Here is a 14,855-nt window from a genome sequence, read left to right on the forward strand (position 1 = left end):
TACTCCTAAACTGTGTAAATTCATACATGTCAAGAATATTGGTCAAATGTGTTCAAAAATGTTATTTTTTGGCCATTTCTATGATATAATTCTGGTCAACAAAATTCAGTATTTTAGGCCTGATTTCTTTTTTTTAGAAACATTGGAATTTTTTTAACATCCTTTTTTTCCTCCTACACATGGATAATCCATGTACTTGAATTTAGAATTTTGCAAATTGAATTCGTGAAATGAAATATTTCAAGCCTTTTTGTTTGTTTGTTTGTTTTAATCTTGATTATTATTGGTTACAGCTCATGGAAATCAAAAATTCTTTATTTTAATATTTTCCGATACTGGATTTTTCATTTCCATCAGCTGTAAGCCATAAATATCAAGATTAATACAAAAAAAAGACTTGAAATATTTCACTTTATGTGAAATGAATTTAGAATATATGAAAGTTCCACTTTTTTAATTAAATTATGGAAAAAAATAACTTTTCCATGATATTCTAATTTTTTTAGATGCACCTGCATAGTGGCAATGAGATCTACAACCAAGGTATTTAAAATTTCAATTTGATACATGTCGGTGGTACAGTGGCACAGTGGGTAGCGTTGCCGGCTCACAACTCTAGAGTCCCAAGTTGTGAGCCCAGGTTACTATTTCAGTGCATGTTCTTGTGTCCTCCCACCTCCCAAAAACATGCTGCTGGGTGGACTTATTTCTAAACTGCCCCTAGGTGTGAAAGAGTGCATGAATGTGTGTACCGTTAAACACGTGTCCTCACCTCATGTGTTCCTGGGGTAGATTACAGATCCACCATGACCCTTGCCATGATAAAGCTCTTACTGTAGATCTATTTTGAATGTTTCAGAAGCAGTTATCCTGAATTAGATTCCTTAACTGACTTTCCTCAACTAAAAATGAATCTCTTCCCTATAGAGTGCATCAGCTTCCTTTCCTAGTTAATTTTATTCATACCACATTGCACATTCTCAGGATTGTTTCCATGGTAACCTGGAGGACAAGAGAGGTGTTGAAAATATATCTGCATTGCAATATCTCTATTTCCAGACTTTTCATAACTGGAAAACTTTCTTTGACACGGAACAATGCTTTTCCCATACTGAAGATAAAAGTGTGGGGGGAGTGGCAGTGCTTGCTTTCAGACTCAAAGGTTTTTTGTATCCTGGTTGTTTCAAATGGATCACATAATGTGCTTAGTTTTGCATTCCAACTCATTTTTCTGAGGCATCGCATTATCCTTCTGCCTGAGTTTTCACTTGACACAGACTGGGTGGAAGCGGCCTGCATCCGGCCTTGTTCCATCCAAAATCCCCTTGGCATGAGTCTCCACTGGGGCTCCAGCCAATTTACAAGAGGCTTTGGTCAAAACCATTCGAACAAAGTCTGTGGAATATCTTTCAATAGGTGTGAGTAGATGGGCATCAGTGATATTCAAAGCCCTGAAAGTAATCCATGGTTCTGTTTATGATTGATCCATGGGAGGGTTTAGAAGCTTTGCATCAGTGCAAGTTAGGGCAGAGGAGTAAAAAGCCACCCAAATACTTACTCTCATCATTGGATAAAGACCAGTCTGTGGGTGTGTAGCTGGCAGGTATCTGAAAATCCAACCCTAAATATGAGCTGTGGTAAGGGGCAAGAGCTGTGTATCCATAGACGTAACTGTCAACCAAGACCACTGAGATAAGATAATGGACAGGCTAATTCAGAGTCTTTGGTTTTGCCGGTCCCTTTTCCCCGCATTCTTCCCACTGCGGATCTTTGACCAGCACTTTTGGGATCAGTGGGACAGTGAATTTTTTGCACCTTTCCACTCCCTGTTTTACTACCAACCTTATTTCAGCCGTCATCGAAGTTGGTGGGACACTGGCATGTCAGAGGCAAGTAAAAGGGTTGTTAATAATTACACTGGTAGTGTATAGTTGTTCATTTCTAGTGGTATCTAAAATTAAACTTATTACAAACTAACTAAGTAAATAAATTATTTAGTTTGTTTTTGATTTATGTCAGGTATTTTCCTCTCTGACATGCAGGTAAAAAAAGGTAAAGACCACTTTGTAATTAACTTGGATGTGAAGCACTTCGACCCTGAAGAGCTGTCAGTCAAGATCAGTGATGAGTATGTAAATATTTGTGGAAAACATAAGGAGCGAGAGGTAAGCATAGTCACTACAGAATAGCTGTGTCTATCATATAATTTCTCCCTAGATTTAGAACGAAACTGGTTTAATAAAGATAATACTGTAATAAATATATAATAAAGATTTGCAAAACAGATATAGTTTATCCTTATATGTTTCCTCACAGGACGAGCAAGGATATGTGGCAAGGGAGTTTTTCAGGAAGTATAAGGTGCCAGCAGGAGTCGACTCAAAGACCTTCACCTCCTGTCTGTCATCTGATGGTGTACTGAGTATCTGTGCTCCCCGGAACCTGCAGGATCTTGCTGTGCGCAGCATTCCTATTACCTGTGAGGAGAAGGTTTCTGCACCAAGGTAAACCCCTGTCCAGAGGCTTCTATCTCATCTCATTTACATACTGCTTCTCTTACTGTTCATCGTTCTAATGGTTCACTTCTTCTGAAGCTACAGCCTATACAAACATACATACACATTTCAAATAGAACTGACCTTAGCTTTCACTGGAAGATATTTAATCCCCAAATGCAATTTAATTGAAACCATGTTGCTTTACAATTCAAATAAACAATTCAGTGAAAATATGAAAGGCTAAAAAAATCTTAGAGTGGTGATTGCCAGAGTGCTTTGGACCCAACATGTGGAAATTACTGTAGTGTTCAAAGTATTATAGAGGCTTTGTAGATTTGTATGTCAGTCAATTACAGTGTTTAATGGCACTGCAGCACTAGCAACACTATGCTCTTTAACTAAATCAGTTCAAGTAAGGTCAGTTCTTGTACAAGCTAAAGGCATAACTCTCAAAAACAAATTAGCTCTTCTGACAAGTCTAGACATTAGCACTTTCATGGGCTTTATGGGTTTGGGCTGCAAGCTGGTAATCATTGATTCATATTTGTCTCTTCTGCCATGCATTGTAACCTTTATGCTTTCTTTTCCACCAAAAGTCACATATTAAAACTAACTGGTAATATTAACAGTGTCAGTAGCTAACCATAGCATGTCTGTTATTAAAATGGCTGTGTTTGCTTGAATAATACTCTTGCAGACATTTAAATTTTCTTCCATGATTCCCCTACATTAGCACAATACTTGAGCCAATGTTTTCATTTCAATAGTTTATTCATATCACATTACATAAGTTATAATGTATTCTACAATATTGAACAAAAATAATTAAATAAATGGTTGTAGATGACTGCACAGTGTACCTGTTTGGCATTCAAGCTCTAATTAATGCTCTAATTAATTATTTTATTTCCCTAAAATATTCTTCTCTGCTTTTCTACTTTGTATGCAAAAGGGAAAGTGTATTTTTCAAAATATTCGCCACAATCTGGATTTTGCTGCAATTATTGAGAACGTCTAGACGACCACGTGCCTCTACGTATTGCAACAAAATGCAATAATAATCCATCTCAATATTATGAGACCCATACATGTTCTCCACCACCAGAGTACGTTTTATAATTTTCACTGTTTAGGACAAAGAGTGCTCAATGTGAGTAGAGACAAAAAGTCTTTGATATAAAGAACTTCAGCGCCATCAGCTGCAAAAGCTTGAACTGCATTCACATAATAAAACCAGTACATCAACCAAACTCTTAATCTGAAAATTCCTAATCTGTAAATAATTTAGGTAAATATTATGGATGCAATGCAATGCCCTTATCTATCTGTTTAGTGCTTCAAATATTCATACATGTAACTGTACTTGGATTTAAAAAGGGAAATGTGTACACCACAAGGGGTTTTTGTGAAAACACTAGAGAACAATAATGGGAACAGGCTACTTGAGTTTGTTTTTGGATGAGAGTAGAGGCTTTTTTCTTGAAACCCTTTGAAACAACTTGTGGTGATGTAGGTGACTTCAGATTGTAGTTTGGAGACTTTCTGACCCCAAGACGCAACTAACTTCTGCAATTCTCCAGTTGTGATCCTTGGAGATTTTTTAGCCACTCGATCCATCCTCTTCATAGTGTGTTGAGGCAATATAGACACGCGTCCAATTCCAGGTTGATTCATAACAGTTCCAGTTGACTGGAACATCTTAATTATTGCCCTGATGGTGGAAATGGGCATTTTCAATGCTTGTGCTATTTTATTATAGCCACATCCCATTTTGTGAAGCTTAACAACCTTTTAATGCACATCACAGCTATATTACTTGGTCTTACGCATTGTCATGAATGACTGAGGCCCTGTCCCAAATCGTGCACTTCATGTGGACTTGCAGTCTCGTGGCCTTCAGTTGTGCATGCTCGTGAAGTCTACGAGTCCATAGTGTGTCCCATTTGTGATTTTGGCGCTTGTGAGGGTTCTCACAAGTGCCCCCTTTGCGCCCTCGCTGCGGTCTTCATCGAAGCCCACACTGCTGCAGGCTCATGGCAGTCCACTACCCAAAGGGGAGTTTCATTGACGCGGGAAGCGGAGGAGGAGTTTTGATTGCAAGTTTTAGCCAGCATGACAGAGAAGAGGATTTTTAAGTGTAAGTTTTTGTTTTTATAATTAACAATGATTTACAATGTAATTGAACTGTAGCTCTAGCATTTAGTAATATTTCATTACACAGTTTGAAGATAAAAAAACATGAAATTATAGTCAGTTAAAATGGAATGGAGCTTCAGGCTATGACCATTGTCAATGGTTATTTAATAAAAACGATGCTGATGTCTCTGCATAGCAAGCCAACTTGCTAGCGTCACAATGAAAACAACAACAACTGGCAACATCTTCCTCATCTTCAACATTCCTCAACATCTTCCTCTTTCCGGTATCACAACGTCGAGTCCGTCCCAAAAGCTGTCATTTAATAGCCCCACAAGGGCGGAGTGTGCCATTTGGGACAGGGCATAAGGGAACTTGTCCTATGTGTTACCTCATATTTATGCCCCTGTGAAACAGGAAGTCATGGTTTCCTATTCCAAGTCACCCAGGTGTACAAATTTTTTTATTTTTATTTTTAAATATCAGTGGAAATATACTTCAAATATATTTTTCTCCTATGAATTCATTGTTGCACACCTACATTTAAAAATATATTTTTTTTGGGATAAACTTGTGATGTGTTTGCAGTTGTTTGATATCCATGAGAGCAGAATATTTTTGTGAAATTTTTAAATAAAAGATCAAAAGGTTTCATATATATATATATATATATATATATATATATATATATATATATATATATATATATATATATATATATATATATATATATATATTAGCATCTTATTGGCTGCTTTTCAGAATATTTTGCTCCAAGTCGTCCATTTAAAAAATACATCGTTTTGTAAATAAAATGTTATTTTTTTAATCATAGAAATGAATATGTTGGCACGATTATATTTTTTGTCTACAACACCGATTTCAAACATTTAATCATACATCTTCAGATCAAAAGGTTTTTAAGATCATGAGAAACATTTCATTCAAGTGTCTCTAAACTTTTGACCGGTTGTGTGTGTGTGTGTGTGTGTGTGTGTGTGTGTGTGTGTGTGTGTGTGTGTGTGTGTATGAGCCACCAGAACAGCTTCAGCGCTTTGGAAACTATGCTCTGATTCTTCAATTTTCTTAAATCCATATGTAGGAATTGTGAAAGTGTGGCCTGAGTGTATGTAGACGAGGATAAGTGTTGTGTCTCCTCTCCACACGGGGGCGCTGTTTCAGCTCCAGCCCCTCTCACAAACCTGTTCCAGACTGGAACTTTTTCCGGTTGGAGACGTGGCTCTGCTCTTCTGTACCGCTGCAAGTCTGATTACGTGAGCCTCACAAGAAATAAACAAACACCTTGTTATATTATTCACGCGTTTATTGTTTTTTGAAAGCGGTTGAGTATCTTGGCGGTGGAATTAAGCATCTTAAGACGGATCCAAAATGGTATGGAGTGATTTTATCTCTGGTTTAAAGCGGAACATAGTTAATGAGCTAGCTACCAGCTAACATGGAGCAGGTTCATTACTGACAGCAGACTGCGCAACGGTCACAACTGTTCCTTCTGACAGCATAGCAGTAATATTTTCTGAAATAATTATCCTAAGAACTTTACATTAACACATATTTCGGAAATTAGCTGAAAGCCATAGCGAACTAGTTACATCTGTTAATGTTTGGTAACGTTAGCTAGCTGGTTGTAGCTAGCTAGCTAGTTAGTTAGCTAGCTAGTTAGCTAATGTTAGTCGTTAAAGGTGTAGCCAAATTTGGAGGAAAAAAAGGCTTTATGTTTTAGTTTTCATATTAAATAGTTTTCGTTTATCCAGTTAACCAGGCAGTGTATCAGTGTAAAAGATAGGACCTTTTGTTCATGAAGATTGACAAATGGAAGTTAGCCGATTTTAGCCTACTTTGGCTAACTTTGTTTAAAGTCAGCAGGAGTGAGTGACAGTTTTCTGAATAACACTGAGATATATTTTAACATTCCTCTTTGTTTTCACAAAATTATTTAACGCTGAACCTGGTCAAGTGCACATAAAGCTAAAGGTCAGACACCACGTCATTATGAAACCTGACCTGTTGAAAGTCTACATTAATAAAGTTTGGTTTTTAATGAAAAATGTATTACATTGGGTACATGGGTGGGAATATATGAGGCGAAAGATCTTAAATGTGTACTAAATTACACATCTAATTTTAATGTTATCTGTTAATCTACTTATTAATCAATTAATGCATTTTCCTCAGATTTATTTTGTTATATTGTGATGATGCACTCAGTGCTCAGACTTTTACATAAGAGTTTATTTGTTTGTTTGTTTATTTAATTAATTCCACGGTGCTGCTGAATACTCAAATCTGATTGATCCAGCAGCAGCTCTGACAAATCTGGCTGTAAATCACAAACACACACGCATACATATACACTACCGGTCAAAAGTTTCGAGACACTTGACTGAAATGTTTCTCATGATCTTAAAAATATTGTGATCTGAAGGTGTATGATTAAATGTATGAAATCGGTGTTGTAGACAAAAATATCATTGTGGCACCATAATAATTTCTTTCATTAGAAAAGTAATATTTTATTTACAAAAAAAAACAATTTCTTCAACGGATGACTTGGAGCGAAATAGTCCGAAAAGCAGCCAATAAGAGTCCAGCATAGGTGGAAACTCCTTTAATACTGTTTAAAAAGCATCTCAGGGGGATTCCTCAAGAAATTGGTTGAGAAAATGCCAAGAATACATTTCTGGAAATTCTAGGTAAAAAAGATGTCTACTTTGAATTTTTTATCACGACTTAATTACCATAGATCCATCTGTGTTACTCCAGAGTTTTGATGACTTTATTATTATTCTAAAATGTGGGGCGAAAAAATAAAGAATGAGTGTTTCTAAACTTTTGACTAGTAGTGTAATTTTATTTGTATGCATGTTTTATTTGTGTGCGTGTATATATTACACACACACACACGTCATCACTGCTTTAATTCACCTGAGACAGCTTATGAAGAAATACACAAGTCAATAACTGGAATAAATCATGTGCCACAGGTTCAGTAATCTGTTTTCTAAGGACTGGAATCGTGAACCAGTTCCTCAATCAGCTTGCAACTATGGCACTAAAAAAATTGTAGCAATGAGTCCTTATGAGATCAGAGGATCAGGACTGAAGAACTTCAGTAGATCTTGTTTGCTACTCTACTAATGTTTTGCCTTTTTATTTATATGTATATAATTTTTAAAATCTCTTTGTAGGTGCTCTTGGCAGCTGCAGTGTGCACCAAGTCAGGAAAAGCCATAGTGTCACGGCAGTTTGTAGAGATGACCCGCACTCGCATCGAGGGTCTCCTGGCTGCCTTTCCTAAACTGATGAGCACAGGGAAGCAGCACACTTTTGTAGAGACAGATAGTGTGCGCTATGTCTATCAGCCATTAGAGAAGCTCTATATGGTTCTTGTCACCACGAAGAACAGCAACATTCTGGAGGACTTGGAGACACTACGGCTCTTCTCTCGTGTGGTATGAAATGATTTTCTGCTTTACTTCTCCTCTACATTACCCTTCATCGTATTCTATTCAGTATATTATATAAGTGTGTGTTCATTTTCAGATCCCTGAGTACTGCCGTGTGCTGGAGGAGAGCGAGATCTCCGAACATTGCTTCGATCTCATATTTGCTTTTGATGAAATTGTTGCTTTGGGCTACAGGGAAAATGTTAATCTGGCCCAGATCCGAACCTTCACTGAAATGGACTCGCATGAAGAGAAGGTCTTCCGTGCAGTTAGAGAGGTGAGGTGGCTTGGTTCAGTTTGAAAAGTATGACAAAGGAGCATTCTTGATGTGTTCTCTTTAGTGAGGGTGCATGAGCATGTGAAAGATATAATGTGCTACCCAGTCCCAAGCTTTTTTGTTTTGTTTTTCTCTGGAAACTCAATTCACTCAATATGACTAGCATAAAGTAGCAATTTGTAGCAAGCAAGTTACCTAATTAATGCATTAATACAGATTAAGGATAGAATTTCTCTTGCATTCTGGATTAGTAGTCAGCACGTTTGCCTCATAACTCTGGGGTTGGGGGTTCAAATCCCGCCTCCGCCCTTTGTGTGTACGGAGATTTCGGGGGTGTTTCGGGGGTTTCCTCCAGGTACGCCGGTTTCCTCCCCCAGGCAAAATAAACAAATTTTTAATAATGAGTAAGTACATTGTAAATCCACCTTCCAAACCATGTTTTTGTCTTAAGGTTCTTTCACACTGAGTGCAATTAAGTGACGTGAATATTTAACGTGATGACGCTCTTGAATCGAAACAGTAGATCCCTAAGGAGCTGTTCACACCGGGCACGATCATTCGCAGAGTGACAAAGCGACACTTTTTTTTTTTTTTTTTTTTTTTTGACCAGTGTGTCGATTTTTTTTTCCCTGCTGCTCCGCGAAGAAATGGGCCGTTCAATTAGATTTGAGCTTTAGATCACGTGTCCAGTGACGCTGCTGGTGCACAAAGGGGTGAGATAGGTGGTGCTATAGCACAGAAAGCTGTTTTGATATCCAGTGTAAACACCAAAGAAAAGTATTCCAGAAGAGAATGTATATTGAGTTCTTATCATTTGCCAAGTTTCCATCCACCTTTTGTGCATTTCTGTTATTGACAAAGTGAAAGTGCGGAAAAAAATTTGCAATATTTGCTGTCTCCCGCCTGTTTCCATCCAATTGGCCTTTTACCTATAAAATGGTGTGCATCAGTTACTTATGCATTAAAAAGTGCCGTTTTCTCATGACATTTGGTTCTACGTGTGGTCTTGGGCATTAAACTCGGTTTTGTCCCACTATTGTGTTGTTGCATTATATTCCACGTTATTTCATTCATTCTAAAATAGCTTAATGGTGCTGTTCAAAAAACACGCAAAAAATTCTTAACAGTTTGTGTTGTGGTGCTGTACACTAACATTTATGTAAATAATATTCTCAGTGGTCAAAGACGATAGGCCGATCAGCTGAATAGTGGCTTGCACCATCTAGTGTGCAGGCGTGAAATGCATTCTTGGTCAGCGCCATCTGTCGTGCAGGTGTGAATTAGCCGAAGGCGATCAATTGTTTCGCGTTCGGTGTGAAAGCACTTTCACTTCGCTTTATTGCACCGTGCTCAGTGTGAAAGGACCTATACTGTGATTCACTAAGGTAAGCCTATTATAAGTATATATATTTTAGGGGTGTTTTCCACCTCGCTTATAAATGCCTGTTTGGCTGTGCGCATTTCACTTTCGCTTTCGAATTAGCGACAATTTGTAGGTGGCAGTTGCTTGAATGGTCAGTTCAGTATTATTCTTAATGAAAAACATAACAACTACAAAACAGTACAATGAAAACCTCGCTTATATTAAACATGGAACTTTTGAAACCGATTCTTCCACCATCATCTTGTCAGTCAGCTCACCTCACTCTCACTTGTGATAAATGAAATCTGACCCCTTGCTGATCTGTGCTCCGATCATTCGGCTCATGCTGAATTGAGCAGACGCGTTCAGTTTTTAATTGTATTGTCCGTTCTCTAACTGAACTAAATGATTTTTATTACTATAAAAAAAGCAAAACGACGGTGAGGACAGTGCGGCAGTGGACAAGTGATGTAATTGGTGTGCGGCCCGAACACCATCTATCACAGCAAGCCTAGCCAAAACTTAGATAGTGTATCTTTAACCAAAAGCTGATGTATTATGCATGTTGTGCTAGGAGAGTTATATGGCAGCTTTGTTCTGCAAATTATTTTGCTCAGCTTCATCAGTATTTGCAAATACTTGCATGTTACTGATTCAGAAATGATCTGTGCATGATAATTAAGCCACCATTTTTTTTTTTAAACTTCCTTCAGCCTACTCTCAAATCGGCCGGTGTGTAGTGCAGCAGGTGGTGAGGTTCAGCATAAGCAGAATGAGTATCATACGCCATAGTTACAGCACTGAGGTGTCTCACTGCAATATGAAGAACTTTGACCATACTTACCAGTCAATAGGAATTAGGTTATATTCTCTAGTTGTTGAACTGAACAGTCCAGCAATTACCAAAAAAAAAAAAACCCTGAATACTCCATCATGAAATCCGTTTACTCCCTGAGGTCATGTGCTATGGGATTTGTCCATATCTGCTAATAATTTTTTTGTTTGTTTATTCTCACATTAGACCCAAGAACGAGAAGCAAATGCAGAGATGAGGCGAAAGGCTAAAGAGCTGCAGCAGGCGAGACGGGATGCAGAGCGTGCCGGCAAAAAGGCACCAGGCTTTGGAGGTTTTGGAAGTTCAGGAATGAGCAGCACAACTACCATCATCACAGACTCAGTGATGGAACCAGAGAAGCCTAAACCAGCTCCTGTATCAGTTAGGTATGTGTACCACGTGGTTACATGCAAAACACCTGACTACATAACAGTGCATTTCTTTCTTTCTTATTAGTTTCTATGAACAGAATTAACGTGAGGTTGTCATCTCCAGGCCAAGTGGTTCTGGTAAAGCACTGAAACTGGGTGCCAAAGGAAAGGAGATTGATAACTTTGTAGACAAACTTAAGTCGGAGGGTGAAAATATTGTGATACCCAGTGCTGGAAGGAAAGCTTCAGAAATCTCTAAAGTCCTTCAGCCTCCTGTGAACACTGAAAGGTATGCTGGATATTCTAACAGTAATTCTACATAATTATTAAGCATAAGGAATATTTAAAATCTTCAGAGAGTAATGCGTGGCTCATGTATCGCTCGAACGGCTCAGTGTACATCTAAGGATGGAGGAGAAGATATCTCTGACCTGTGGACGGGATGGTGGGCTGCAGAACATGGAGATCTTGGGTATGATCACACTGAGAGTCTCAGATGACAAATATGGCCGCATCCGCTTGCATATTAACAACAATGACAAGAAAGGAGTGCAACTGCAGGTAATTTTGCATTCTGGTGTTTCAAGATTGCATATGTAAAGAAATTTATTTTACAGTTGAAGGGGTCCCTTTCAAATGTGACCATTTTGAGAACGCCTGGTGTAAATTGGCAGGCTTGGTCAAAGGGGTCTGCACAATTATTTTTAGAGTGAGCAGGAGTGGGATTAAAAAACGGTCCTGCCTACACCTCTACACTGTTGCATGAACTTGCTTGTTTTATTGATTTTAATTTTGCATGAGTAGGACGATTAGAGAGTCGTAAACCATATGTCTGCACAAAACCCCTCATTTAATAATTGTTCATAACAATACAAATGCAAATCTTTATCAAATATCACTGGAAATAATTCATTTTATAAATCTTTTTTTCAGACCCATCCTAATGTAGATAAGAAGCTGTTCACTGCAGAGTCTTTGATTGGACTGAAAAACCAAGAAAAGTCTTTCCCCCTTAACAGCGATGTGGGTGTGCTGAAGTGGAGGCTACAGAGCACAGACGAGTCCCTCATCCCTTTAACCAGTGGGTTCCTCTTGAATTAGTACACGTTTAAATCTGAATTAGTATTTCACCCTTAAACGTGTACCAAAATTTTACAAAAGTTTACACTTTGCCTTTTAACATTAAACTTATTTTGTCTGTAGTAAACTGCTGGCCTTCAGAAAGTGGTAGCAACTGCGATGTCAACATTGAGTATGAGCTCCAGGACGAGGGCCTTGAACTCAATGATGTAATCATCACCATCCCTGTACCGTAAGTTCCTGTTAAAGCACATCCAGAACCCCCTCCCCAACAAGGAAAAAAGCATTTCCACTATTGTCAGGATATCACAAGTTTGAATCCTGATGGTTCTACAGCCTCCAGGCTCCCTTGGCTGGGACCCAAGGGAGCAAATTTGGCCATGCTGTCTGGGTGGGAGGGATGGCATACAATATTCTTTGTCAAACAGTGACACTTACCAATCATGGGCATCTGTGAGCTCATGTTCACAGAAGAGGGCAGATACCACATTCCTCGGAGTGAATGAGCAGCAGTTTGAAAAGATGCTGTTGGTTGACTTCATGTGTCTTTAATTTTTCCGCAATGGGAAAGTTTTTTGTCTTATTAATTTTGAGAGAGAGAGAAAAGAAACTGGTAAGGGAACAACTGTTTTAAGCTGCTTTATTGTAATGAAAAAAAAAAAACACTTTTACGTTCATTCCATAACAGAAGTCTAACTAAAAATGGAAGAAAAAAAAAGGTATGACAAAACATACTTTATTTAACAACATTAGTGTTGGTAAATTGCTGTGGTATAATATGAACAAATGTGCTGTTATAGAAAACTAATTAACTTTGGGATAGTAACAGTAACTAGGTTTTATATCAGGCCACATCTCACCACCCCATTGAGAATTATTTTCGTATAACGGTATGTTCTGTCATGTTTTATTCCTTGCATCATGCACCCCAAATTTGCAGGTCAGGAGTAGGCACACCTGTTGTTGGAGATCTTGATGGCGAGTATCGCCATGACAGCAGGAAAAACATTCTTGAATGGTCCCTGCCTGTCATTGATGAAAACAACAAGAGTGGAAGTTTGGAGTTCAGCATAGCTGGGAGGCCAAATGACTTCTTTCCAGTTAACGTGTCATTTGTGTCTAAACGCACATATTCCAACATTCAGGTGAGCTGGAGTGTTTGGGATGTATGCCCAGTTATTATGATAATGATGGGGGGGAGTAAAATCATGAAAACCAAATCTTTTTTCCTGTTACTATAGGTGGCCAAAGTTACCCAGGTTGAAGAGGACAGCCCGGTGAAATTCTCCTCTGAGACTTCCTTTGTTGTCGACAAGTATGAGATACTCTAAAGACTATTAAAAGAAATGTTTCTAGCCTGCCTGCCTACCTGTGTAACAGTTTGGACACAGTACAACCGGAGTGTCCAAATCTTTCCTGATGGCGTGCAGTATTTGTGTATTTGTTTGTATGGCAAAGGAAATTATATGTTTATATAAAATGAATTTAAGAGGTAAATGAACCACATTATAACATGAACACAGATGGACCTTGAGCTTTGCTACTTGAGGCCAAGGACACTGAGATATCATCACACCACATTCTCATCTTACAGCCTGAATCTGGACCTATGAGTCTTCATGACCCCTGAAATAAATTATAGGAGGAACTTGAGAGCTGCCCCAGTATAATATATTTTCTATATCGTAACCTTATAGAGCCACACATTCTTAAATATGCGACAAATTGTATTTAGAATGACTCGTTTGTCCAAAATGAGAAATAAGAAAAGGAAATTGTTTTTTCTTCTATTTTCATTCATAATGAACTCTGTGTTGAAATATATAAATAGCTTTCATGTGTTCACTCTGTTCTATATTTAGGAGGGCAGTTTTTTTTCTTCTTTTTTTTTGAAAAACTTATTATCATTTTAATTATCGATGCATATAATGCCCATCCAGGACAAAATATTGTTTTCTATCTGCTTCTTAAAGTAATTTACTTTCTGCATCAGTTGTTTTCACAGTAATACATCAGTTACATAAATCTGCAAGGATTTTTGTGAGGTCAGAAACTGCACCAGATTGAAATGTTTTCTTCTGCTCTGATAGCTGCTACTGGTTGTAAAGAGCTTGTAGAATATTTTAAATGTCTTCAACATGCTAGAGGAGAACACTGACACAGTAACGGAGCTGTAAGAGGAGCCTTGCTATTCTTCCCTGATATGTCCAGTCATTTGCAATCTGAAACTCAGACATCTGTTGAGCTGACTTGCACTGGGAGCATGTTCACTGGTTGCTCTAAATTTGTCTGCAAATATAATGTTGATTCAAGTGAAATCTGATAAAACAGAGAAATTTGTAAGATTTTTGCAAATTGAAGTGCTCAGTGCTTGATTTCTACATTCACGATTTAAAATTCTTTATCTAAGCACTTAAATCATGCATTAATAGTAGAAACAACATTCACAATATTTCATGTATTTTGTTCAGCTTACTTTAAGAATAGAAAAACAGTAGAAGTCCTCTGATATGTATTGATTTACTTGAGTGGAAAATATTTTCTCACTGATATCATTTTTGTATCTTCCCAAAAACTTGTCAGATAATACTTTTTGAGGGGGTTATTTTAATATCCAATGAGAGATGAAAATGATAACATTCCAGCTTATAATTACTTGTTTTGATATTAAAGCATATTGCTTGAATATGAATGTGAGGTGTGTTTCATGAGTTGTATTTTAGTCTTGAGCCTTGTGTGCCCATGACCTTGTCACCGGTTTTGTTAGGTACTAACCACTGCATACCAGGAACACCCCACAAGACCTGCCGTTTTGGACATGCTCTGACCCA

The 14,855-nt window shown here is 37.9% G+C and overlaps 2 protein-coding genes and 1 long non-coding RNA gene across 3 annotated transcripts in view; 2 read left to right on the forward strand and 1 right to left on the reverse strand.

Moving 5' to 3' along the window:
• The first annotated feature begins 1,700 nt into the window (after positions 1–1,700).
• On the forward strand, positions 1,701–2,946 carry LOC108277601 (alpha-crystallin B chain). Its single transcript, XM_017490414.3, has 3 exons — positions 1,701–1,889; positions 2,043–2,165; positions 2,317–2,946. The coding sequence occupies exons 1-3, from the start codon at positions 1,701–1,703 to the stop codon at positions 2,506–2,508; spliced, it is 504 nt and encodes a 167-aa protein (XP_017345903.1). The 3' UTR covers positions 2,509–2,946.
• Positions 2,947–5,850: 2,904 nt separating this feature from the next.
• Positions 5,851–14,710, forward strand: arcn1b (archain 1b). Its single transcript, XM_017491249.3, has 10 exons — positions 5,851–6,026; positions 7,841–8,104; positions 8,196–8,375; positions 10,760–10,959; positions 11,069–11,233; positions 11,340–11,505; positions 11,878–12,025; positions 12,148–12,256; positions 12,965–13,169; positions 13,266–14,710. The coding sequence occupies exons 1-10, from the start codon at positions 6,024–6,026 to the stop codon at positions 13,353–13,355; spliced, it is 1,530 nt and encodes a 509-aa protein (XP_017346738.1). The 5' UTR covers positions 5,851–6,023; the 3' UTR covers positions 13,356–14,710.
• LOC128635257 (uncharacterized) overlaps positions 11,880–14,855 on the reverse strand; it is a 38,614-nt gene continuing 35,638 nt past the window's right edge. The window contains exon 2 of the long non-coding RNA XR_008398192.1: positions 11,880–11,955. This is a non-coding gene — a long non-coding RNA (uncharacterized LOC128635257). The remainder of the gene's footprint in view (positions 11,956–14,855) is intronic.

The sequence above is a fragment of the Ictalurus punctatus genome, chromosome 17 (assembly GCF_001660625.3).
Source record: "Ictalurus punctatus breed USDA103 chromosome 17, Coco_2.0, whole genome shotgun sequence".
Lineage (NCBI taxonomy): Eukaryota > Metazoa > Chordata > Actinopteri > Siluriformes > Ictaluridae > Ictalurus > Ictalurus punctatus.

Coding starts and splice junctions, on each gene's coding strand:
- LOC108277601 (XM_017490414.3), top strand. CDS start 1,701: ATGGACAGGCTAATTCAGAGTCTTTGGTTTTGCCGGTCCCTTTTCCCC. Junction 1,890..2,042: donor GGGACACTGGCATGTCAGAG/GCAAGTAAAAGG, acceptor TCTGACATGCAG/GTAAAAAAAGGTAAAGACCA. Junction 2,166..2,316: donor GAAAACATAAGGAGCGAGAG/GTAAGCATAGTC, acceptor GTTTCCTCACAG/GACGAGCAAGGATATGTGGC.
- arcn1b (XM_017491249.3), top strand. Junction 8,376..10,759: donor TCTTCCGTGCAGTTAGAGAG/GTGAGGTGGCTT, acceptor TTCTCACATTAG/ACCCAAGAACGAGAAGCAAA. Junction 13,170..13,265: donor GCACATATTCCAACATTCAG/GTGAGCTGGAGT, acceptor CTGTTACTATAG/GTGGCCAAAGTTACCCAGGT.